Source organism: Pundamilia nyererei, unplaced genomic scaffold, assembly GCF_000239375.1.
Source record: "Pundamilia nyererei isolate P.nyererei 1_Seehausen unplaced genomic scaffold, PunNye1.0 scaffold00018, whole genome shotgun sequence".
In the NCBI taxonomy this organism is placed as follows: domain Eukaryota; kingdom Metazoa; phylum Chordata; class Actinopteri; order Cichliformes; family Cichlidae; genus Pundamilia; species Pundamilia nyererei.
In genome coordinates, this window is record NW_005187419.1 from 1,019,420 (window position 1) to 1,046,142 (window position 26,723).

The 26,723-nt window shown below is 38.9% G+C and overlaps 2 protein-coding genes across 4 annotated transcripts in view; one reads left to right on the forward strand and one right to left on the reverse strand.

Annotated features, from left to right (window-relative positions):
• Positions 1–5,091: 5,091 nt before the first annotated feature.
• mafk (v-maf avian musculoaponeurotic fibrosarcoma oncogene homolog K) lies at positions 5,092–13,961 on the forward strand. 2 transcript variants are annotated; one of them, XM_005726023.1, is made up of 3 exons: positions 5,092–5,303; positions 11,173–11,249; positions 11,329–13,961. In XM_005726023.1, exons 2-3 carry the CDS (start codon positions 11,205–11,207, stop codon positions 11,764–11,766), a joined length of 483 nt encoding a protein of 160 aa, XP_005726080.1. In that variant the 5' UTR covers positions 5,092–5,303; positions 11,173–11,204; the 3' UTR covers positions 11,767–13,961. The 2 variants fall into 2 exon arrangements, with proteins under 2 accessions (XP_005726080.1, XP_005726079.1); XM_005726022.1 differs by having other exon boundaries at positions 5,092–5,298.
• Positions 13,962–15,891: 1,930 nt separating this feature from the next.
• The window catches only part of tmem184a (transmembrane protein 184a), a 16,832-nt gene continuing 6,000 nt past the window's right edge, over positions 15,892–26,723 (reverse strand). For both annotated transcript variants that reach the window (XM_005726025.1, XM_005726024.1), the window contains 7 exons: positions 26,201–26,366; positions 25,195–25,285; positions 23,492–23,567; positions 20,455–20,546; positions 19,060–19,229; positions 18,772–18,969; positions 15,892–17,303 (listed from right to left, as the gene is read on the reverse strand). In XM_005726025.1, the coding sequence (XP_005726082.1) occupies positions 17,074–17,303; positions 18,772–18,969; positions 19,060–19,229; positions 20,455–20,546; positions 23,492–23,567; positions 25,195–25,285; positions 26,201–26,366 (1,023 nt within the window). In that variant the 3' untranslated portion in view covers positions 15,892–17,073. The remainder of the gene's footprint in view (positions 17,304–18,771; positions 18,970–19,059; positions 19,230–20,454; positions 20,547–23,491; positions 23,568–25,194; positions 25,286–26,200; positions 26,367–26,723) is intronic.

Below are 26,723 nucleotides of genomic sequence, written 5' to 3' on the forward strand. Positions count from 1 at the left end.
ATAATGCTGTCACAGTACTATCTATGCTAATGTAATACACGTTAAAGGAAACGTGCTGTACACCACAGGGTTTGCACCATCACAGCAGACGAACGTGTATATTTGTGTGTACTGTCATTGGTCAATACTTAATTTAAAACATTTTCCGGTCACCTCCAAAATACTTTTTTTTTTTTTTAAGCGAAGTAATTACGTGATATTACCAATTGGGGGCGCTAAAGATTCACACATTTTTCTTCTCCCTTTAGCGTTAATAACATGAAAATAAAAATAAACAAGAATGTGTTGATAAAAATGTTTTTGTATCAAAATTACTGATGTTAACGCATGTTGTGAAAAATAAATATGTGTTAATTGAAATAGTTTATGGTAAAATTAAGTTGAAATCAGTGTCACATAAAGAGACAGAAATAATATTTTACTACTCTCTACAGTATTTAAGTATATTTATATTTAAATATGTCACGTTTTTCAATAGAATCTCCAAAATCTTTTTCTATTGGAGAAAAATATGAGAATAACAGCAATGTTTTATACTTTGACTCAGCTTTTTGATTAGGTCTTTTTCTAAAATCCCAAGTGAAAGATGAAGAAATGGCCAGCAGATGTCATCACTCTAACTCTATCAAATGCTGCAAAACCGTGAATCATTTTAAGCATAGTTACTGGCATTTGCTTAATGGGTTTCAGTCAGTGCCTTGCAAAGCTTTTTCATCATCACTTGTGCCAGAGTCTGCAGATATTTTGCCATCTCATAATCATAGTCATCATTATTTCTGCACACTGTTCCTCACTACAGCTTTAGACTGGTCGAGCTTGAAAAAAATACCGCTCTTCTTTCCCATTTAACCTTCATTTTTAGTCTCCTTTGTGTTCCCTTGTGAAGTCGGAGGACAAAAAGGCAAGCATTGCATTTGAACTGTGAGTTTTAAGTGCTTTATTCTGAATTAAGAGACAAGATAGCTCTCATCACTTCATTTGATTCACATCATGCATTTAATTACTTTCATCCTTTGTGAAAATTAATTGAAAAAAATTAAACCCAAGCAAAACTTTGGCTGCTTTTAAGCTTAATAAAAGAACTGCATTTCGCTTTCAAAAACACCGCAGCCAAAGGTCTGAAATGAGATGCAGGTCAATCAGCTATTCTACTAAAATATGAAGATTAAATATTCTTCTGTGGAGGGATGCAGGTGCTTTTTTGCCCCCTTTAGCAGAAATGACCTTTTTTAAGAGTTTTTACATAATTGCTTACTATCTGGCACTGGTTGAAATTTTTTAACCACTCCTCTATGCAAAATTCCTTCAGTTGCCAGATGACCTTAGGCAGGAGGGTTTTCAAACAGCAGTTCCTCTATCAAATCCTTTTTGAACTCTGGGCTTTAAGGACATTCAATCACCTTACAGTTCTTCCTTTTGAGTTATTCCAGGGTGGACTGAAGGTTAATTATTGCCTTGTTGAAATGTCCCTTTCTGATTCACTTTTCAGACAGGTAGCCTCATATTATATTCCAATAATCTTAGTTATGATGCAGAATTGATAGTTCAATAAATGATCGCCCAGTCCCCCAAGAGAAGGGAGGCGACCCCAGACCTTACCATTTCTGTCAGTTCTTCTTCTACTAAGCTCCCGGTGTGACAAACATGTCTACTGTTACTTTAACCAAAAAGCTCTGCCTCTGATTTGTCTAGACAGAACAAATTATTCTAGAACTCCCAGCCTCAGCCTGTTGGCAAAATGTATTTTACTCTTAAATTTTTTGCTTCGAACATCAAAGTATTTTCCCTGCAACATCTTCAATACAGGGAACCATCTCTTTCTGATTGTCTAAACCTTTGCCTTGACAGTAACACTTGCATGAGCTACCAGCAGCTCCTCTAGTTAAAACTAGGGGTTTTGTCACTCTTGGGTTGAATTTGCTTTGGCAGCCGGTTCAGTAAAAACTGGCAGCCATCTAAAATCTACAGTTTTTACTGAGAGTGGAATCGTGGCTGCAAAAAATAATTTTAAAAAAATCTCTTGCTATATTCTTCTGGAGGTCTTAGAGAAAACTTAAGATTGTGGCATGATGATTTCAAAGAGAAGCAGCAAACTCTAGATGGGTTTAATTAAGACAGGCTCCACTTGTCACTTTACAAGCGGAGGCTTATTTTATGCTAACAGTGACTAAACTTTTCTGAATATAAAGAATTAACAGTGTTCATTTTAAATGTGTTAATCTTCACTTTTTTTTCAAATTTACAGCTATCAGTAGCTTTAGGGGAAAAAAATGAGAGCATCAAAGTGTTACACTTTATAATGCCCATATTTAGTCCCGCCCATAGTCAGCAGCAGTGAACTGTTCATTCCTTAAGCATTGCTCAGCTGTGACAGGACTAAAAAAGAGAAATAACTCTGTCCTTCTCTCTGCTCTCTTGCTGTCTGCAAATTCCCAAACTCACTTTTTTGCCATTTAAAGCGTAAAAGAGACTCTTGGTGTTAGACTTTAAACAGTCCACCAGTGTTTGCTCCAGCTAGTACTGCCATCACTACCACTGTAACCTCACCATGTTCATTTCCATGCTGCTCTAAGCTGCCAGCTGGTTACGTAAAGTGTTTTCATATGAAACACATTTTGGTGAAGTCAGTGGAATGTTCAGTAAATGCTCCAAATTAAATCTTGTGTCACATGTGAAGTCTACAAATGTACAAAAAAAAAGCTGTTTTTTAGCTTTCGAAATTACGTACAGCTCAGACTGTGCCAGAGCTGGCTGTCTAATATGTCAGGTATTTTCAGCAAGTTGTGCCTGGACATTGTGGAAGGATCTAGTTGGGAGGAAAACAGGATTATTATTATTTTTAATGCAGTGTGAGTTAATTGGCTGTGAGTTTAAAGTATCCTATAAATATCTTAAAACCATTCTTCTGCTAACAAATCATTTGGAGTATTTGGAAGAAAAGGAATGATCCCCTTACAACAGTGGGCCTCTTTGTACCAGATCAGATTTCTTAGGAGTTCAGAAGTCTGAGTCAGAAAGAACCCAGATTAGTGAGTCAATGTTACTTCCTGTAATTCAAAACTGCCCGCAAGAACCCAGACCCCACAGCACGTCGATCTGACAAAAACCCCGGCAAGTCTGCCGCACATGGTTTTGCTGTTTTTGTTTTGTTTCACACGTCGGGTGTATTTCAGGTCATCCGCATACACTGCTGCCAGATGGACAGTAACAGAGGGTTATGCCATTGACTGAGCAGCTGGATGTCTGACTGGTGCAGAATATTTGCGGTGGTCCTGCAGAGACTCTCCAGTTTGATCTCTTTCTTTTCTCTGTCTGCACATTCTCTAGAAAACAAGCAATGCACCACACTTTTGTATTTACATTTTCTGCATTGTATCCCATCATCTTATTTCACTTAATATGTGATCCTGATTTACTCAAGCTCATCTTTAATACAGTCCAATAACAGTTATTCTAATAACTCATTTGTGTCTCATCTCATCTATAATCTGTGATGTGATGCAAGTAACCTGTGCACAAAGAAGGTTACTCATTTGGTTTATTTGCTTTTTACTCGAAGCAGGTTCCAGCATAGATGAAAGTACGGAGCCAACCATCCTTAGTAAACAATTGATTCCATATGTGATTCGGGGGAAAAGGTTGAACTGTTGAGTCATTTGCCATAAATGATGACATTCATTTTAAATCTATCCCAGTCTGCTTGTCTGGCATAAAGCCAGAGTACCAAAAAAAAAAAAACTGTTCTAAGGAATTAGTCAGTTTTTCTGTAAGCAAGCTTTTGTGAATCGTATAAAGGACTACTCCTCTCTGACTCAGAATTGTCAGTGTCCAATGTTTTTGTCAAGTGCTTTGGAAAAACTGTAAATGTTAAACCATCCACCCACCAGAGAGAAGTCTGCACAGAAAGATCTCAGCGCACTGAATCGCCCAGCCAGAAGCCAACTCAGCATTTCTTCTTTATTTACTAATAAACTACAACTCATTCTTTATCTAAAGGTCACGCTTTTGTCATGGATCTGACATTGTGTCTGTGTGCCGCTCTGTTTCCTCATTCGCCTCACCACTTGCTAAAGATAGCACCATTAAACATCATGGAACAAAAAAAGATTCAATAATGAAGCTGCTTTTGGCCTAAAATGGTCAAAGAAAATAAAAAGCTTCCCTGACGTCCTGACAGCATGTCCATGCTCAGATTTTGAAGAGATGCATGGTAAATGCACAATAACAGCTCAAGAGAGTATTTAACTGTTTGATATTCGTCATAGGTAGCCATAAACCAATAAATAACCACAAATGGCTGAGTATGCACTTTAATAAAACCAACCAAAATCTACATATTTGGATGGCTTTGGATCCAGATGTTCACTTCCCCAGGGTTTTACTGCATTGTACAGCAAAAAAAAAGAAAAAGAAAAAGAAAAGTTTTCAGCAATTTCAGCTGCCCAGCTCAAAGTGTTTTCTAGTGTCAGCACACTGCATCTGACTATAACAGGCACCATAGTTCAAGTCAAAGCTGAGATCTTCTAATACCATATAGCTGCAGAGGAAAAGCCATACAAGTAGAGGCCATAAAAGGCTACTGACTTAACATATTTACATTCAGTACTTAATTACCCAGAATAACCTGTGACGCTATTGGCAGTAGTGCAGTTAAAATAAGAGAAATCCTGGGACTGCTGAGCTACTACACCACATACTTTCCCCAGGAATGGAATGCTGCTGCTGCTCCTCAAGTCTGAGGGAGGAGGTCGCTGTTTTCCCTCACTCAAAGGTATTTTTTGAATACCTTGTAGTGGAGAGCTGACTCAAAAATATAGGAGGAGGAGAAGAGGGAGGAGGGGGTGGTGAACACACTTAGAGAGCAACAGGTTTATGACTTCCTTTAGAAATCTGAAGTTTTTCTTGGCTAATGCTGGCAACGTGAGCTGACTTTGTGCAGATTAGTTTTTGTAAAGTAAGCAAAAGCAGTCGCCAGCAGTATCTGTCTTCTATTTATGGCCTCCCCCAGGCCTCCCCCCTCCCCACCCCACCTCCCCAGACTGACGTCAGCACAAAGTTATTTTCATGAATGGAGGGGGCGGTCACGAGGAATCGGTGACGTGAGTGCTTGCGGAAGCAGAGCGTGGAATGTTGGTACATTGTTGTTGTTTTGTAGTTAATTTAGTACGAGGATACGCCGCTGCCCGTCTGTGCTGGACGCTTTTTTACCAAGTTTGTCAACTTGCTTCACCGGTTGTCGAGGAAACATACTTTGACAGTTTTACACACTCCGGTCCACAGATATCTGAGTCCACAGAGGTGAGGTTGTATTTTTTTTTTAATTATTTATTTTTTTCGGGAAGATGTTTTGACATTCCTTTCTAAATTACTCGAGTTCTCACGGTGACATAGTGGCGCACGCAAACAGGCTTGTGTTGTGCATCCTCTTCGTAGGATAGGTTTTGATCCCAGTTATGAAAGCTCATGTTGATTTCGTAGATTTGTTGCTTTCGGGCGGACACGTGTTGTGCTGGAGATACATAATACAGTGCTTCAAAAGTGGCGCAGACCTCCGAGCAGTCGCATATAGGAAGTTAGAAATTGTATGAAAATATGTAAAAGGGGGAAACAAACGTGTGTTTTGCCGCTTTCCTGCGATTTGAAATAGTTCTTTGAAAATAACAGCGGTGATTATGACACTGACTGAATGCGGTCCCTTTAAAAAAAATTATAGCTAATAATTTTTATAAACTGTATAACGAGCGAGGAGACGTTTTCGACCAGCATTGTGGGAGGGAAGAAAAATAAGACGATAAAAATCACACTATTTCTTCGCACTTCTCATTAAAAGTAAAGCTAAAGTTACAGAATGTGTTACAAAATATGTTTATATACTATTACTAAGCACGCCTGAACCTCTAAGGTTTTAGATTATAACTTTTTCTAGAACGAAAAAAACCCAAACCCCAAAATTGCATTTTCCCCCCCACATGTGTGTTTATTTATAGCATTTCTGTGACTTGAATGAGATTTTCGGAAAATGGAAGTGAAATAAACTTCCTCACTTTCCTATTGAAACAAATCCATGTACAACATTTTTCACATCCTCCTTAATTTTCGCGCTCTTCCCCAGCTCATGGCAGCGAGGTTGATAGCGGGTGCTATAATGCAGAATACCAGCCTGCTTTTGACATTGGAATCGACACGTGGTCTGCATTTTTAGACATGTGGGACAAAGGGCACGATGTGGAGTGGAGGTAGACCACCGGGGTTGACTAGCCTACAAGAAACAGCAGAAGGAACCCATATTTCCACAAACGATGAATCACTTTAGAGACTTTATCTTATCGCTGTGTTTAGCTATAATTCCTGCTCTGCATAACTCTTAATGAATTGGGTAAAGATATGAAAACCTTGAATTACAATGACTAATTGAATTTTTGACCATGGCTCTAAAATAGCTCACAATGATCTTCTTTGCAGTCTTGTATGTCCACCTTTCAGTTTGCCCTTTGCCATTTACTTAAAAACTTGTGATTAATATATGGAAAATATTTGTGTCTGAGTAACTTGTTCCGCTTAGATGGTCACAGGTTGATGTCTTGAGGGGGGGCTTTATGATTCACTGTTGTTTCTGGTGGGTGCACACTGACTTTCAGTCTGAAGCAGTAGGAGCAGGGTGTGCTCCTGTCATGAGGTTAACATGTGGTTCAATCACCAAAGTGATGATATCTTTTTTGGATGGAGAAGTTACAGCAGCTGACTCATCATACCAGTATGGGACAGTGGGAGGGGGGGGGGGGGGGGGAGAAATTCCCCTGAAGATGCAGCATATGGTCAAATTGTCTTCCCTTTGTTTCTCATTTTGCCGGACAGTGGTGATGGATGAAAGCAGTGCAGAATGCGAGACCGTTTTTGTGGTGGAGTATTGTGAAAGTGAAATGTTTGTGGTTAGCAATGCTATGACTCACACAGAACACGTTGGCTGTGATGTGTTTTGCTCCTCTTACTGGAAAAAAGATGTCAAGTTTTGATTACTGACTGTGGAAGCCAGTGATTTTTATTTGCAGCCGAACATGCCAACCAGAGTAGACACAGGCAATAAGAGGCGACTGTTTGAACAGGTCTGCCTTGCATCTGTCAAACGTGACTCCCTGGCAGTTATATAGCATTTGAGATTGTTCCCTCTGCCACCGGCAGCGACTTGTATCAAGTCATTTCTGTCAGAAAGACTGGATCTCAAACCACTGCTTTCACCTCATTATGGTCAGAGGTGTGGCAAGTGTCAGAGGTACTCCTGTAATTATATTGCCGGATTGTGTTGCTGGGAATTCTCTGTTGATTCCTGATGGAGCTGGATGCAACTCTTGATTCTGTTGTGATTCAAACTCAAATCAAATAATTCGAAACGTTTGCTCAACCTATCTGTCCTGAAAGAACATTATCGAAATCTTTAGGATTATTATTAGCAGTGACTGAATATTAATATGTCTTCTTTTATTCACTAATTATTCGTTATAATTAAAAAAAAAAGGACCGATGTGTCCACTTTTCATTCTTTACATCGTTCTGAAAACCAGTGTCGATGACTGGGAGAATATCTTCTCACAGATATTCGGTGAGATCTCCTCCCTTTCCGCAAGAAAGTTCCGCTGGTCATGCCAACCATTTCTGAGGTTCTCTGTACTTTTCCTTCCTCTCCCTGAAACAACGGGATTTTCCAGGAAATGTCAGATCAGGAGGGTGTGATTCCCTGCTGCTGGTTGTCGCTTTTACCAGTAAACAGCATGACTCACTGCTCAGCTATGCTCTCCATTTCCTTCACATAATATCCCACCAAATGTGCTGCGCTGGAGAAAGAGCAGAGTGCTGCGTGCCTCAGTCTGTGAAGAAATCTCTCCACCCCCCTCCCCTTAGAAAAGTGCAAGAAATGCAAGCGCTTTCTCATGAAGACTAAAGTTGAATGTCAAGGGCAGCATTAAGTCTGCTTTGCGCTGAACCCCCTCCCCAACCTGCACAAAAAGAGAAGAAAAACAAAGAATCCAGACAAGCCAGCTCTGCATTTATTAGTGAAGTGTGAGCGCATAAGTCTTTGATACACTGTTTATTTTAGGGGAAGGCTGGGCCCCACAGTTACCTGCTGTAACTGAACAGCAGCCATGAACTTGACCCGATCCCTGACTTCAAAAACAGTAAGCTATACTTTAACCACAAGGTATCGGTGAAGGAAAGGTACATACATTTATTTAACTGGCTTGGTCTCAGATGTGGAGCAAGGTTATAATGGATTTCTTGTCCCACAATTGTTTGCCTAGAGATGATTCTTTTTAAAATCACTGTTTTCTTGCTTCTGCTCTGGTTTACTTGCTTTTGAACTAGTTAAAAATATTCATAACATGCATCTGTACATCTTCAAAGAACACAGCAGGCAACATTGTGCTTTTTGCTCAAATCCCCCAGCAAACAAGCAGAGCCGTGAAATGTTTGTGCTTATAGTGGATAGACAGTGGAGCATTTACTCCAGTGAGTACTTATTTGGTTATCAGTCGTCAGAGGGGTGTCGTTAGGAATAAAACAGTATTGCTTGTTGTATATCAAAATGAGGGAAAGTGAATTTTTAAAAAAAATGAAGCACTTTGTTTACAATTTGTCCCTCAAAGGAACACAACAATAAGACCGAAAGACTCCTGACTTCCACACGTAAGCATGCGCAGGCTGTTTTCCATTTATTTGGCCAAGTGACAGATGTGCGATACTTCAAAATTCCAGACATTTTGTGAAATTTGCAGCCATTGTTTTACAAGTGGGTTTGTCTCCACTCCACCCCCGCAGCTGAGCGCATTGCAGGATATATTCAGACTGCATGTTCCCTCTTCAGCGAAGGTTCGCCTGTGTGCATGTGAGGGTTTGCACATGTGTGTTCGCTCAGGAATGTGGTTTTGTTCTTTACCCGCCAACTGTGGCTTTTCTTTGAGGTATTTTCCCACACTCCTTTCCTTACTGTTATGAAGAAAAAAAAAAAGCCTAACGTAAGTTGTTTTCTTGACTATAGTGAGAGGACGTGTTTTGTCTGTCTTCTCTGTGTGGTTGCTGGGGTTTGTTTTGTTCTCTGAGGAAACTTTGGTGTCTTAATCAAGAAAGCCGTGTCCCTGTGCAAGTTGCAAAAACATAAGCACATGCCTTAAGAATTTCAGGCAAACAATCTGGCATACTGGCTCAGACTGGGGACCTCTTGTATAAAGATCAGAGAGGCCCCAGTCCGCTTTTCCATGATTTTTGCAAGGAACATACCCAGGGACCCCCCTCTGACGCAATACCACTTAAATTAGACCGTTTAGGGCCAGCTTGCTTTTGAGGAATGTTTTATTTTAGTTCATCATCTTTATTTGATGCCTCTAAAATCTCAGTTATGTAATTCTTTGCAGCATGTTTTGCAGATAAATAAAAGACATCAGCGAGCACACCAGATGTTCCTTAAATCTCTAAACCGAAGTTTATGTGGATTCTGTTTGTAGCTGTTCGCGCATTACACACATTTGCCACGTGTTTATTTTCCAAGGTAGGATTCTGACTTGATTTTCTATTTCAGGACAATGACTTAGTAATGTTTAAAAGACAAGAAGAAGAAAAAAGCATTTGTTTTTCTAAGTTTTCACTGCACTACTGGTCTGAGTTAGAATCCCCTAGAGGCCCTGTATTAACAGAAATATATATATATCACACAATGAACAGCCACACCCACAGTATTTTCTTCCACGAATGCTTCAGCTAATAGGTCTGAAGAGAATATTTCCCCTCTTACTGAGGGTATCACTTATCGCATTGCTCCCTTTAAATTGTTTAGTTGGCAGAAATTTGTGTCAGCACTGCGGGCTAAATATATCCACGAGCGTTAAATAAGGGCATAGGGCAGCTCAGGAAAGCCCAATGTAAGAGGATCCAACCACAGAGAGACGGCACTAAATCGATAGACTACATTGTCTCCCAGCAAAAATACATCAGTGACTATAAAGGAAACTATTTCTCTGTGACACTCTATCTTTAGGAATTTTCCACATGCTGCCCTGTAAAGTTCAGCAGAACTATAAATGTTATACTGATGTGATGATTTGCTTTGATGAGGAGGCAGAATCCTGTAGACTGCTGCTCTGTAAATCCAGAGAGGTCAGATCAGAAGATAAATGATGGATTTAAGAGGAGAATTGAGGATTTTTGTACACAGGTTGCCTTGAAGTTAGCAGCACAAGTTAGTGCTGTTCTTTTTTTCTTTTGGTCTGTACTATGTATGGGCTGTGTTGCGGTTATGAATGAGACTTGTTTACCCTTTTGGTGACCATGTGACTCACACTCCCACGCCCATTTGCAGGGCGTTTCCATGGTATCTGTTGAGCATGGAACAGTGCACTCGTAGTCAAGCTGGTCTGTAGGTCTTGAAATGGAGCCTTTGGGGGATGTGTGCCTCTCACAGGATCGCAGCTCAGCGCTCTTGCTTTTTTTGGCCATGGCAGCAGTCTGGAAAGCATGTGGCTCACTGTAATGAGTACAGAGAGGCTTTTCTAAATACTGCCCTGGCAAAATCACTGAGGCAGAGAGCTTAAATGCAAAGTTCTGTGACGAGCAGGAGAGAGGTTGCCTGTTTCTAATTTTGCCTGGTCTAGTGAACTACATTGTCACGGCCCTCTTTTTAATATGTAAAGACAGACAAGCAACAGTGCTGACAATTAATAGAGTCATGCTGCCATCTGCTGGTATTTATATCACTAACAAACAAACATGAGCACTGACATATGATGTAACCCTGGGATGTGACGTCTGTGCAGTAAACTTCTCGAGTATCACCAGTGGGGGTGTCATTTCTGCTTATCTGTCATATCTGAAATGTCAAATAACATGCAAGTAAAAAATATCAGTATCTCGTTTTTAAAATATAGTGCTTGAAGTAAAATGCACTGTTTAAAATTCCTGTATGTTAACGCACTCTGCAGCAGAAGTAACCCGAGTAGTATAAACTAATGATATGTGCAAAGTAACACATGCTGTCCAGTCATTCTAGTAGAATAACTTCACTACCTCAATTGCTTCTAAATTGCCAACATAAGTAGCTGAGTAAATCTGCTTAATTGTAATTACTTTCGTCCATCAATAATATGTTCTGTTTCACTTACTTGAGGTCGTATGTTTTTTACTTTTCAGTGTCTTCTGTGAGATTCTGGTCATTTGTCTTCATGCAGGGAATGACGACTACTTTTAAGACGAGCAAAGCTTTAAAGGTAAGCATGAGAAGTTTGAAAAATGTTTTAGTGATTCACGCCTGCACACAGTTCTTCATGCACTGCTCGTGTCTTGCAGGTCAAGAAGGAGGTGGGTGAGAATGCCCCTGTGCTCAGCGATGATGAGTTGGTTGCCATGTCTGTGCGGGAGCTCAATCAGCACCTGCGTGGGCTCACCAAGGAGGATGTTGTGCGATTGAAGCAGCGACGGCGGACCCTGAAAAACCGCGGCTATGCCGCGAGCTGCCGCATCAAACGTGTTACCCAAAAGGAGGAGCTGGAGAGACAAAAGACCGAGCTGCAGCAGGAGGTGGACAAGCTGGCCCGTGAGAATGCCAGCATGAGATTGGAGTTGGATGCACTACGAGCCAAGTATGAGGCTTTGCAGTGTTTCGCACGAACTGTGACCAGAGGGCCTCTCTCACCAGGCAAAGTTGCACCTACCAGCGTCATCACCATTGTCAAATCTACCAGCCAAAACAACTCCAGCCCATCCGCTTTCTCAACACCTTCCTAGTGTTGACAGGACTGGGCTCTCCTTTGCCTGCCTGGTCCTTCCTATTTCTGACCTGGTCTAAACCTACTCATCCCACACTGAGACGAGGCTCGGTAGTTAGACTGAGGGGTGGCCGGGGTGGCAAGCTCTATGTGATGTTATGCTGCATTCACAATTCTGTCTCCCTCTATTTGTCTCTTTTACACAATCTACATTGTCTGTGCACTGTGCAAACCCCCTTCCTGACAACCAGCACCGGCAGGTTATCGGGCCTCTGTGACCCTACCTCCATGACTAATAGCAGAGATTTGCTTTTACTCAAATTTCAAGTATTTGACACGCCTTAATGTGGCAGCACATGGTCTGGGACACCTCTCATACTTTATGATGTAAAGAATAAAATACGAGAGGTTTAAAGTAACGCATATGAGACAGTATGGATACTTTTAAAGTCTTTGCCAAATCACATTTTCTTTGTATAAATATTAATGAGCCTCTGTGTCTGTTGCCTTGAACAGTTCTACATGTGATCTATGCAATATCTCACATGTATTTTAACACAGAGGTGATATCTTTCCACTGTGAGGTCAAATGGACACTTCTTCAAGGCCACAGTTATCAGATGCCTTTGAAAGCTAGCCAAACGCGGCACCGGAAACTTATATGCTTAGCACTTTTAGGAGGTGCTAAGCAGTAAAGTCACTTGACTAAGTGTTTGAGTAACATGAAAACTTATGTAGAAATGGTTCTGAGGGATCCTTGCATTATACTGTTGACAACTGACCAATGTTTAGCTAAAAAGCTATACTAGTCTTTTAACCATGATACCTATATAAGTAACTTATTTAGAAAGCAATACCAGTACAGTTCAGAGAAGTTTGAATGATGCAGCTAAAAGTGATCTAATCTGGCAGTTTTGAAGAAACACCTTAAATTAATATTTGGAAAGAGTTAAAATCACCCATTACGATAGAATTTGTCTTTGTCGGACTGGACTGTGTTTCCTTGTACAATATTCTGAAAAGTGCCATTTGTGCCTTCATTCCTCCTACTGGCAACTGAGAAAAGACATGTCTGAGTACCGTCAGATTTCAGAAGGGGTTCCGATCTCTCTTGTCAACTACATTCTAGTTGACAGATAGCTGAAAAGTACTGTTATGTTATGTTGTCAAAGACAGTGTAGGCAGTTGGAGCTGTTGCATGTGATTGCATTTGTGTGTGGCCCCTTGACTCAGAAGTTTCTTGATATATATTGTAGAAAGTTTTTTAAATTCTGTTTAAATGGTAAACTTGGTCAGACTAAATTGCAAAACTGGAAAGTGATTAAGGAACATGCGTTTGACAATGGTGTCTTTCATCAAATAGCACTTAGAGAAGACTGTTAAGATACAGTGAGTAGAAAAAAAAATCACAGGGCCACTTGTTTAAAGAAGGAAGTTACGCTTGCATTTCTGCAGTTACTGGAGCTTAACTAAGTGAAAACACAATGTGGTCGGACCACTTACAGGAAAGTTGTGCCGAATGTAACTAATGATAGTGAACTACTACTATCTGCTGAGGCACTTACTGAGTGGTGTTTAATCTCTTTTCTTTATATGCAACTCTTGGTAGGTAATCCATATTGGATATAATAATAAGAGCAGACCTTTTAAGTATGATGAAATTCAAGTTGCTTACTGTATATTACAGACTAGAGACGGCAAAGCTCCCACCGCTTCTGTTGTCCCTTAGATTGAGAACTCCGTCCAAATAGAAATCATTCCTAATACTGGGTCACAAGAAGTGCTGCTGCCGGTGTTGGTATTTCCGAAACAGTAACCAGCTACTTTTCTTTTGACACGCTCTTCTACAAGAGAACTCCTGACGCCCGTCTCTAGAAACTGTGGTGTCAAGATAACTAAATGCAGTAAAGGCCTTGCTCTCATTGTACATTTTGTAATACCGTATTTAAATATGAAATTCACTTGAAATCGAGCTGTTCTTACCGAGAATCCATTCCCAATTTGGAGTGAAGTCAATAAGATTGTTCATGTCAGGATTTTCTCTTGGCTAAGAGGACATGACTGTTCTTCCCCTGTTCCATAGCTGCAAAGAACAGTATGGGGAACTTTGCTGCTGTACAACCTGCTGTGATTTATAAGCAGGGGCATTGCTGTGTTCTTACTCTCATTTTGTATTTTTCATTTGGTTTGTGTCAATACAGCCCATGTTCTTTTTTTCCTGATACTTAGTTTTATAAGCATATACATTATATAAATATACATTATATAGTACATATTTTTCTATATTTATGTCTTTTACTATGCTGGGAGTGGTGTGATTATGTAATCGGTCTTTGAAGTCTAATTATATGAATGCTGAACTTTTCTCTTAAAAAGAAAAAAAAAGGAAAAAAAATAGTATTCAAATTTACAACGAGAGAACTGTTTTTGTAACTTAAGTTTTGTGAGTATTTATGGCCCAAGAATAGTTCTTCTCAGCATATTCACAATGTATCTAATGCACGACTTGGACAGTAACTAGGGTTACATGCAGGCTGCAGATGACCTTCTGTAGAAGCTATCATATTTTGTCATGTCAAATTTGATCATTTCGAGTGTAACATGAAACACTGCCTAATATCAAAAGTGCCTAATTTCAACCAAGTGTTTAGTTTGCAAAATAGGCTTTTGGGCAGCGTTAACTGAGGAATTATTAAGAATATTGCAAATAGAATATGAGGAAAATTTGCTCTTAAAACAGATCAACCTGCATGCAAACCTAGTCCGCCCCTGCAGCCACTAAACCTGGTATACTTTTCTAAATATGTCAAGCCAGAAATTTCAGTGACTGCAATGCTTTTGTAACTGCTTAACAAAAAACAAAACAAAAAGAACCCCAAAGCTCTTTTACGACTGTTCACCCAGGCCTCTTACAGATAAGGAATGTGTCAAGCCTTGGACAAATGAGTACATATTACCTGTTTACATAACTTATTTCTTGAGCACATTCACCTAAAAGGCTTTGTGGCTAAAAGCATTTTCTGCATAGCATTACAGTGACCTCTTGTGGTTTAGTTTCCAAGCAAAACTAAGCTACATCAGGGTTTCTTTAATTTTAGCACTTATTACTGTATTTGAGTCTGAGGTGAATACTTTTTTATGAGCACACCTAAATAATAATTACCTGAAAAAAAAAAAACAGTTTCAAATTTTAAAGTATATATTTATGTACAGTGCCTAAATAAGGACAAACCTTCCTCTGGGTGAATTAAGTTCTACATTTCAGTATGACCTAGCAGAGAGTTTATTCATGCTCTTTTCTTAAGCTACCCAAAAAAGTCTAGTAGACACACAAGTTTAAAGAAGGTTAAAGATGTAGATACATTAATGTAGACATGTTTATAGGGGAAAATAAAAAAAACCCTCCTGCCATGAGTGAATACAAACCTTGGTTTGATCAGCTTTCTTTCTACATCGAAGTAAACCGCAGTTAATACCAAGGAGCAGTAACAGAACAGATCTTTTTTTAAATCTTTCATACAATAATTATAGCAAATGCATGTACAGAAATGTGCATGCTTGTATATCTTGAGTAAGCGTTCGAGGTGATCAGCCGTCTTTGATTAAATAAGCTTCAACACACAAGCTTTGCCAGTCCTACAAGCTATAGTATTTAACTTTAGCCATGTAGAAAGTCAGTTTTAATATTGTAAGAGTGGAGCATGTGTACAGATTAGGTGTGGCTAAAATTATGGATGAAATACATTGAATGTTAGTTCAACAGCAGCAACTTCTGCGTTTGTGAGTTTGAGATAAATGTCTCGAGGCTTAGAGTGACTGCCAAATAGCAGTAAAAAGGCAGCATAAATTGAGTATGTACCATTCATGACTTGTCATTACTCTGCTCATATATTTTATATTTATTTCAATGATTTGTGTAATTTTATTAAAAAGAAAAAACACCTAAATTATTTTTTACATTCATTTACATGTTTTCTTAATGAACTACCCTCATGTACAAATAAAATCTATGTTGTTTCTGCTCTTATTTAATGTGTGGTAAATTTATTCCTATAAATAAGGGTCACTGAGTCTTTTTTCTCATTAAAACAAAAAACATGTGAGTTAGAGAAGGAAACCTCTTATTTTATTTGGCTGATTAAGAAACAAGAATAAAACAATTTTGAATGTTTTTATACCCAAATGTAAATTAATTTCTGCTTTCCCAGAAAGACAGGCATTATTGGCACAAGAGGGTATAAAAATTCACAAGCATTTGTTATCCTCTGTTTTAAAACAACTCTCATGTTTGCTGAAGGGGGGAAAAAAAGAAATGAGCAAAAGTCTTTTTCTCCTAGCACAGGTTTTGGTTTTATCTAGGCCTGAGATACACACAATAAATATTATTAGGATCTTTAAAATTATACTCCAAACAGAACATATCATATCGAACTAATCAAATTCTGTACAGATTTCACAATCCCTGGCACATGGAATCATAATGTAAATAGTGATGTCCACATGTCAGCCTAAAAAAACAAAATAAAGCGCCACTAAAAGTATTTACAACGCTGCAGGAACTGTGAAAAACGAATCTAGTAAACTGCTGTCTAGTTGCACTGAGTTTCACTCTTTAGCACACTGAGGAAATTAATGAGAATAATGTAACTCCCACACTGTAGGAGGCAGGTTTATCCAGTTTATCCCTGCTACGGTAGACACAAAGCATTGTGAAGTGCCTGCTCCAAAACTAATGTGTCTTTGAACAAATCCTTCCATTTGTCAGGAAACCGTGCGGAGGAATGCTCAGCAAATACTTCAAACAAGCAGATGCGGGAAACGGTCCATGAAGTGCCACTCCCAGCCATCGCTGGCTTCCCTGCTTCCCACCTGGAGTCACACATTAATCATCTCCTCTTTGAAACTGACACGAATCAGAGGGAGCACACTTCAGACGGCCAGAGCGCGAGCAGTGACATAATGACAGAATCAGCATCGGCGACACAGCTGAAAATCCAGCAGCTTGATTTAAATAAAACACAGCGCTCCAGTCTTCTCTGATAGAGTGAAGGCGACATGTCGTTTTCATGCAATTATTACTGCTGATATGAACTCAGATCAGATATCTGGCTATTAAGCTATTCATTTTAATACGTAATCCATCATGTGGTCAAATTAGCATTGAAACAGGACAGAAGTAGGAAGCTCATCTGAAATACTGGGAAACTGAAAATTAAACACCTGGGTTCAATCCAGCTTTATGCACTATAAGATAAAGCTGTTCCTCCAGGGGGTCAGCAACAGGGGTGGGAAGGGCACAAACACCTGGATCTTGCTGGAAAAATGCCTAGTACTCATCATCAGATGTAATCAGCATGATTTTGTCAGACTTGCGGGAGCTCTTGCTGCCTGTGGCCACTTTTCCATTTGTGGTGGGCAGGGTCACCTCCTGTGTGGATTGCTGGGTGTACTGCTGATAGGCTGGAGAGAAGTTGTGGATGGCATCCTGCACCATGTCTCCCGGGTTTATCGTTTCCTTCAGACCACTGGAAATGCTCTGCATTGGTGGGAGAATTTCTGTAGAAAAGCAGGAACGAGGACAGGGGCACATTACCGATCAGACAAAATGAGACTGCAATATAATTGCTTTAAAAATTTCACAAAAGTGATCAATTTGGCCATCTGAATGCAAATAAATGTGAAGGAAGTGAACATTTATTTTTTTAAAAATAACGGCATAATACTTTATTAAATCACTGAAAATTTAAAAAGGAGTAGAGTTTTCATGTACTGACAATAATGTCTATCAAAACGTCCCAATTGCAATGCTAGCAATTGGTCACAAAAAGTAATTTCATGTCTTAAAAAACAACAACAAACTAATAAACCCTTAATAATGAATTCCAGTTATTGGTGGGATCCAGTTTTAATAATTTGTTAGTACTTCTAAATGTTCAAAACATCCAAAAATCCGCTAATCTGTGCAATCAACATTGTGTGATCATTGTATTGATTTCATTGTAGAGACAAAATGGTTTTTGATCTGGTTAAGTGACCAAAAATAGGGCTTGTCACCATCAAGTGACTAAATATTTAATTTGTACTGTCTGTTTATTGTAAGACAACAATAAAAAATAAAAAAGGGGGTGGGGGGCTGGTAAAAAAAACAACATAGATTTTGGTTTCAGGGTCACTGGCTCAGGCTTACGAAGGTGTGCAATGAGAAGCGTAAGGTGTGGTAGTTAGGCACGGCTGACCAAGGTTTGGTGAAACTGTAAACCAGGGGGTGTGGCAACTTCTGAAATAACATATATCAACACCCGAGGAAATATGAATGTTATTGTCCCAAAGTTCAGCTGTATTCTTGAACGGGGTGACTTAAAACTAATCTAATAATGAGGTACTCTATAGAGAAACATTGTTCTATCCAAGTGGACCACATTTCAATTCTGAATTCAAAGAAGTTTAAATGAAACTATGCCTTTTCATCAGCATTTCCAGAAATTGTGTATAGTACGGATTTTAAGGAATGTAGGATTTCCTATATCAGGAAACATTGCAAAATGGCAGAAGACACATCTTTTAGCTTCTATTTGCAATTTTCTTGCAAGCAGCATCGCTCACTTCATCCTTTTTAAAGTACAGTGCCTTTCCCCTCATTTTCCTCTGGTTTGCTCAAAGGCAAATTTTCTCTAATTTATTAGTCAAATTATATGCTCAGCAACTCCAACAGTCACATAGTTCATGTTTGCACTAGATTTAACTCAAGTGCAAATGTGTAAATCTATAGCTACACATTTCAGTTTCTATATCGCTTAAATCAGAGGTATTGTGACTCCTCCAAGTTGCTGGCCTAAAGAGGTACAGGGCAATTCAATTACTTTTACTTCCCAGGCTTTCAGGCCAGTGTCACTCCTTATTCTCTAGGGAAGAAGGGCAATTAGCCTGGGAAGACGTCAACAGATTTTCAAGGCGAGGACAAGAGGTAACAATCAATTGTTTGTTGTTTGTTTCCTCTGTTCTCTGTAAAAACGACATCCCTCACCTGGCACTTCATTTTTTTTCTCCTGGTAGACAGTGCAGGTGAAGGCGTATCTGAGGGCAATGGCAGCAAAGAACATCTCAATGCAGATGATAAAGTTCTGCCAGCCTGCCGCCACAGTACCGGCGCCAACCTCGTGTCCGTCGATGAAAAGTGCATTGGGAATGACGCCACAGCGCTCCAGGATGGCGAGGACCATTCCTTCAAAAAGACAACATTTTTAAATCAATTTATATAATTCTATAGGCTGGCAAAGAAAAGAAAAAAAGGGGACACGCACACTGAGCTTACCTTGCCAGAAGGATAAGAAGATGACGGATTTAATTGTGAGAAACTTGAGCACCGGTTCGTACGGTCTGAGCAGGTCACTTGTTGCGAAGAAGAAAAGGAATAGAGCGTAGAGGGCCAGGCTGACTGAAATATTGTAGATGATTGTGATATACAGGTATCCTCCATTCACACTGCATGAAAAGAAAGTTGGAAGAACGGCATAGTAAATTTGCAAACATATATAGGATTTCTTTTGATAGTGTCTACTTATTTGGGTTTTGACTTCTTCAGCTCTTCAAGCTGACTGAGAAGAAGTGGCTTAAATTTGAGGACATTTCAGCCATATCGCATCTTTTTGTCCTCTTCTTTGAACAAGAGGTTAAGACTTCTATATATACACACAGCCTTCTTATTTTTAGGATGCATCCAGTAAACAGACATTTTTGATTGTCAGCCTGCCTTTTTACCCTTTTTGCATTCTAGAGAGCCTCTCTGAGGATTCAGCTGTGACTACACTAATTACTCCCATGCAGTATACCGTGCACGGTTGGCTGAAAGCGTATAAGTAAACAATCTGTGAATCATTATAGCCTTACTGCAGAGCCTAAAGAAAGATGTGAAGAAAGACACTTATTTCTGACTGCCATTTTTCCTGTTGAAGTATATGAAGAAATAATAACTTTAAACTTCTAAAAAGCGGGCGATGATATAAAGCTGATTGGATACTTCTATAAAAAGCCCTCATTGAACTCTGTGCTTCGTTGTGAAACAAGTGTTGTCACAGCTGAATCTTCAGAGAGAGACGGTGAATCAAGAGGCACAGAAGAGCACCTGAAAATAAGTCGGGCAGAATTTACGGCCTGCAGATTTTATAGCTTTTGATTATATGCTAAAGCTAATTTTATTGAATATATCACACTCTCCTTGTTCTGTTAAAAACCTTATTGGCACATGTGAAGCACTAAAGTATGCTGTAATTAAATCTTTCTGTCTGCAATTTATCCCCAGCTTTTGACAGACAAAGTAAAAATGTGAAATAAAGCAATGCTTCTCCTCCAAGCATAACAGAAAAAGAATGAAGGGCTTTCATTTCAAAACACTACATTTCAGGGAAAGTTGCAAAAAGCAATAACTTCACATTATCAACAATGCCAATGAAGCTGTGAGTGTGGCTACACATGTGACACAACTGGGACAAACGCAGCAGGGCACATGTGAAGTTTCTATCCATCAGTTTCAGCTTAAAATAAATACTTTTAATTCAACTATCTTCATCATGCCAGCTGTGAAGAGGTGATATAATTATCTCTATTTGCAAATTGTTCCCATGCACATAAACAGCAAACAAGCCTTCTGGCTATCATGAGGAAGCATATGATACATGGAAAAGGAACTGCAAAGAGAGGTGGTGCTCACTTAAAATCTCCATCGTGATATTTGCCAAAGGCCTGCAGGATGATGGTGATGACTGCCATGATGGGTTTGACAACACAGAACTGGAGAGTCGCCTGAAGAAGAAATTGTAATTCAGAATGAGACATCAAGAAACTATGAAGGAGGATGTGAGAATCTGTTTGCACATCTGACAGACAAAAACAGTGGGTTATATCCCCAATCCCTTTAATGTCGTCACCAGCCATTTTCCCACCTCACAAGGTATGATTTTTTACATTATATGTCGTATACACCAATTCAGTTATTGTTTGTATTTAGTACAGCTAATAAATGTATGAGCTTACACAATTGAAGAAAAAAAGAAAGGAAAAAAACAAACAAAACACAATTCCATCTCCTGACATGGTAATAAACAGGTTAAAAGACAAATAACCGTTTTATGGTTTTATGAGGGGTTATGCACTGAACCATTTTTTGGCTATGAGAAACAACTTCCTGGGATCTCTTCTGGTTGCTGGGCAATTGCTCAAAGGTAAGAAACTGTCCTGCAGCATCGTCCCATAAAACAACAAATTGTTTTTAAACATCAGTTTCTGTGCAGATTTATCATATCCAGTCTTTGAACTACGCTAACTGCTCTTAAATCAAGCTGACAGATGCTCTCAGCAACAAAACAAGCAGGCATATTTCATACAACAAATCATTGCTGTAATTATTAAAAGACTTAAAACACCTTATCATTGTAAAATATTATTTATTTAACCTACAGGATACATGTTTTAATGCTGATCTGGATGGAAGGTGGATGAAACAACAAAGTAGGCAGCGAATTGAGACCTGCATGCATGCATGCATCCCAAGAGTGACAGGTGCTCTCTGTGTTGTGTATTGAAGCCAGAACTAACCAATTTGAAAGAGGTTGCTCTAAACTCCCATCACTGCTGCTACACTTGAAAGCAACAGACCAGGTCTTTTCAACTTGAGGGATTTCCAGTGACGATGGTCAGCTTGGCAAAACGGCATCGATAATCGTTTAGAACACCGATTTACTTTGAAGCTCAAGTACCAGCAGTTTTCACTTACCGTACGCCTATTCGAGTGCAAGCTTGTCACCCCGAATATCCCCAAAGCAAGTAATTTGCATGATACTTCCTGCCATGCTTAAAATTGAAAACAAAATACACGGCCATAGTTTGCAGTGGATTAACAGTCAACCATGGTTTCTGGTTCAAATTAATTCAGTCCAAGCAATCCACAGTCTTCATACACTTAAATACTAATCTCAGATACATGTGAGAGTGCACTGCATGATACATATGTAAGAGGACACTGTAATTCTGCATGTTTTTTCATCTTGACTAACAACTAGTCAGTGAGTCTCTTTGCTGTTTGGTGTTAACCATGTAGATTTCACACTACACACTAGAAGTGCGATAAGAAACAATCAAAACAGTAAAGCTGAGGACACAAAAATATTGTGAAGCTCTTCAAAGCCCTGGAAAGCTGAAGATGTATGTTATTCCTCTGCCAAGGAGCTGAGATGGAGGTATGTTTTCAGAGCTTTTCGTTTGTCTGTCAGCAGGATTACACAAAAAACTACTAAACTGAGTTTCATGAAACTTGGTTGAGAAGAGGACAGTGGGCAAAAGAAGAATCTTTCATTTTACAAACAGATCCAGACATTTCAAATTCCAAAACAAGGCATAAGCTTTGGTGAGGATTCGCTCACAGAGGGCGACTTCATGTCAGCCTAATTCAACTTGTGATTACAAATTTGCACATTTGATAAAAAATAAAGAAAACAAACCAATAAAAAGAACAAAACAAAAAAACTTGTGGTCATACCATGTTTTACTGCACCTTATTTGTTTATTTGGAAGCAAAACAGCCACAATTCACATCCACAGGATTTCACTTGTGCTCAGTTTCAAGAAAATGATTCCCCAAAGCATCCGACAATGAGATAAATGACTTAAAACTGAAATGTCATCGAACAGTTTAGGATGTAAGAGCAGCTTATCCTCTAACCTTATCTTCAAGAAACACCATGACTCCAGGCTGCTTTTTCATATCACTATTTCATTTGTTAAGCCCCCTTATAATCACAAACTGACGCGTTCTCAAAATGTGCGAAGAATTTTAATGCTCGTTACACCCGTGAATGTAGATCGAGGCCTATCAGATGTCACGTTCTTCCAGTTTAAGTACTTTCTTGTAAAGAAACTCACAGAGAACAGTGTTTTCTTATTCTGAACCACAGCTTTGTGTGATCGATATGAAGTGCTTCAGTGATTTAGTTCAAATATATTAATATGTATGGCAGCCACTTAAGCTTGTTTGGAGCAACTGTCAATGACTTTGCTTTGGTTTACATAAGCAAAACAGAATTTAATCAGTTGTAAGGTGCTAGATTTATAGAAAGCTTAGTATTAAGCCCTTTCTCTAGGCCTACGTTTCACTGATACACAACAAATTACAAAAAAAATACTGGAGTATCTGGATCTATCTTCTTCTTGTCTTGTCTTAATTACCCCCTCGTAGAGAATTATCTTGTTTATAGCTTTACCTCAAAGAAATTGCAAGATTTTCCTTTTAAAACATTTCATAGAGGACTTCTGCCAGGGCACAATGAGTGTTTATCACTTGCTTCTTATTAAAAAATTTTCATTTTATGCATTTTCTTTTGAAGACAGTTCTAATATCCATCAGTGTTAGACTGGAAGCTTGTGCAGCATCCCAAGACACTGGGATGAAGCACTGCGCTGACAGCTCATATCATCGCTCTGTGTTTATTATCAAACTGCTTTCACCTGGCCTCGATTGCTTTTGTTTTCCTTTTTGTAACCAATGGATGTTATCCTCTGAAAAAACACAGAGCCAATTATAACAGCTGTCATTTTTAAGCAGTCTGAAGACTTGAAGTGAATAATAACTCGCAGTGAAGGGTTTTCGTTTTCTTTTTTTTTGGATGTATTCTTGTTTTCACTTTGTGCGAGTTTATTTCAGAGGCCCGAAGGAGAGTTTTTAGAGCAGAGATAAAAGCATGATTGAAGCTTACCTGTTTGCAGAATCTCAAAAAGCCAATGGAGTAGCTCATTCCAACGAGGCAGCAGGTACCATACAGACAACTTGATCTGTCAAGTCAACAGAACATGAGGAGTTTTTAAGTTGTGTCAATACTGAAATGTCTGATAACAAAATCAAGCAAAGTACACAAAATATATTTTTCAAACAAAAACTTAAGACATCAATTTGTTCAAGCTTTTGTGGAGATTTTACATTTTATCTGGCTATATTTTAGATTACTGTGAACTGAGTATATTTGGGCTTTGGATCATTGGTTTGACAGAAAAACACATTAGAAGGTATCACCTGGATCATGAAGATCTATACATATCTATATCTACCTATATAGGTATATATCTTTTTTATTTTTAATATTTTTATTTTTAATTTTTCAACTGTTTAACTCAAATATCTAAATCAACCAATGGCATCGCAGCAATCCAATGCATTTAGGCATGTAGACAAGCACAGGATAACCTGTTTAAATTCATCTTCTCTTCTCCATTCAATCATTAGAATGTAAAGAGTAGTGCTTTAAGAGAATTTGAGCTTGGCATGGTTGTTGGTAACAGCAGCTGGACTGAATATTTCAAAAATCGCCCATCTCCTGAGATTTTCCTGCATCTCTACGATTTACAGAGACTGGTCCAAAAACGAAAATATCCAATAAATGTCAATTCTCTGGGTGAAAATATCTTGTTGATGCCAGGTGAAATGGCCCAACTGCCTGAAGTTGAAAAAGGCAACAACAACTCAAACAACCACTTGTTAAAACCAAGATATGCACAAGGCTATCTCTGAACGCACAGCACATGTAACCTTGAGGAAGATGGGCTACTGCTGGAAAAGAACACACCGGGTGCCACTGCTGTCAGAGGAGAGCATGAAACAAAGCTGCAATTTCACCAGAATTGGAAGATGAGAACTGGTCTGATAAATCTTAGTTCCTACCTTTTGGACGGTAGGGGTGTTGGTGAAAACAACATGAAAGCACCGATTCAACCTGCTTGTATCAATGTTTCAAACTGGTGGTGGTGGTGGTGTAATGGTATTGGGGATTTTTTCTCGGCAGACTTTGGGCCCATTGGAACCAAACTAAAGATCGTTTAAATGTCATACCTTATCTGAGTATTGTTGCTGACAATGTTTTCCTTTTATAGCATGGTCAGCAACCATTTATAGCTTTATATGCAGTGTGTCCATATTCTGATGGCTGCTTCTGATAATGTCACAAAGCTCAAATCAGAGTTTCCATTGAATTCCTAAAGGGTGAATGATCCTTAAACAAGATAAGCATTATACATCTTGTCTCCACCAGCTCTGTCAAGAAATACCATCATTTAACAGAGATCAGCATTAGAGTCTGAACACACTCGAGAAACTGGCCCAGACTAGCTGCCCTATGGCTGAGTCAGCCATAAACACAGCTTATGAAGACTGGGTAAAAGCAGAGAGATAAAGAGAAGCCTCACCTATGAACAACACAGCAGTTTATTGGTAGCACTTTCACTGTGCTGTTCAAACAAAATGCTAATTCAAGAGTAGAAAACGCACTTTGGACCTTTTGGGATCATAAAAAACAACTATAGTTGGTTCCAGGTGAACTAATGTATTTATTACTCCTAGGTCAACGTAATCATTAACACTAAAAAGCTTTCCATCATGTACATGTAACATAGAACTGAGTGCACTCACTGTATAGGCTTCCCTCGGATCTCTGACATGATTGCACTTTCTCCTCTCAAATACTCAAAGGACAGGCTCAGGAAATTGTAAATGACAAAAGCTGTAACAAAAAAGGAAGAGTTATTTGTCTTTTTACCAAATTTCAAACACATTTCACTGAATAATTTAAACTGTAGGATAATTTTCCATCACCTTTAAGTTTAACTTCACCAAAAAGGTCAAATCATTTTAGAGGAAAAAACTTTCACATGATAAAAAATAATTAGTCCTACATTTTATAACAATAAATGTTTTAGTCCTTACATTAAGAAGCTTCTAAGGGTTCTGTGTCTCGGAAATCCCTTCCTAATCCTTTGTTGCTATTTAAAGAGGGATTAATGAAGCTAATGCAGATGGTGTCCAGTCAAGAGAAGGTTCATTATGTTTTAGCCGTAGCCGCTGGTGGTATTCCAGTCTTCCTGCTTCCTGATGCACCGCACTATCAATCAGCCACAAAATTGGCCTGCAAACTGGAAACTAATCGCTTGAATAATGCATTTCCTATTTTTCTTCTTTCTCAAATTACTTGTAATCCATTTTGCATATGATTCACCTTTGCCACCGGTGAAGTGCTTTAGTCTCAAAACTTCAATTCATAATTATAGGTACACTGTAGAAAGCGGCTACTCTACCTAACTGCCACCTAGAGAACAGGGTTTAAATTAGATTTGCATATTGAAAGTTGCGGCAGGATTTTCAATATCAAACCAAAATAAATTACCTTTCCTGAAAGACAGAAACACTGCAAACCAGGGAACAAAACAAATTCACCAAAAAAATTCAACTCACCCTAGAAATGTAACACCTGAAATAATGAGGTCTATGCACATGAGAACAACGACTGCTGTGAAAAACTAGTCTGGCTACTTCCTTGTGTTTCTACTCCTGGCAGCCATATAAAACAAAGGCAGGGAAGTAACAATGACTGCCCATGAAGAACACCATCACCCACAGTACTGGTTCTTGTGATACTTACCTTCATAGCAGTCTCGGACAGAATCAAAGTAGACATAGTACTGGTTGTTGCTGATGAAAAGAAGGCTGAGCCAAGAATCAAAGGCATAAACTGGCACAATAAACAGGATGCGGATGATGTAGCGCTGCTCATTTGGGACGGTGTAGGATCTAAGGTGTGTATAGATCTGCAATGAAAACATAGTTAAAGCATAGGAGAACAATTAGGAAACAAATAACCCTTTTATTGCCAAGCATTAATACAGAACCACAAAAAAGGGTTATGAATTCAATAACTTCTTTAACTATAGAAGTGATGTCTGCCTACATGTGAAAATTGGTTCAGACCTGCCTTTATTGTTCAACGAAAAACTGTTATAAGGAGTATTACAACCTCAACTTGAAAACAATTGTTTTTTTTTTTATTCATTATTTATGAAGTGTCAAAATGACTTGTTACCTGGCCAAAGAAAACACATATTTACATTCATATGAATCAAATACAAAGTAGAAAACCATCTATCTTTCTATGTAAATCAAGAACA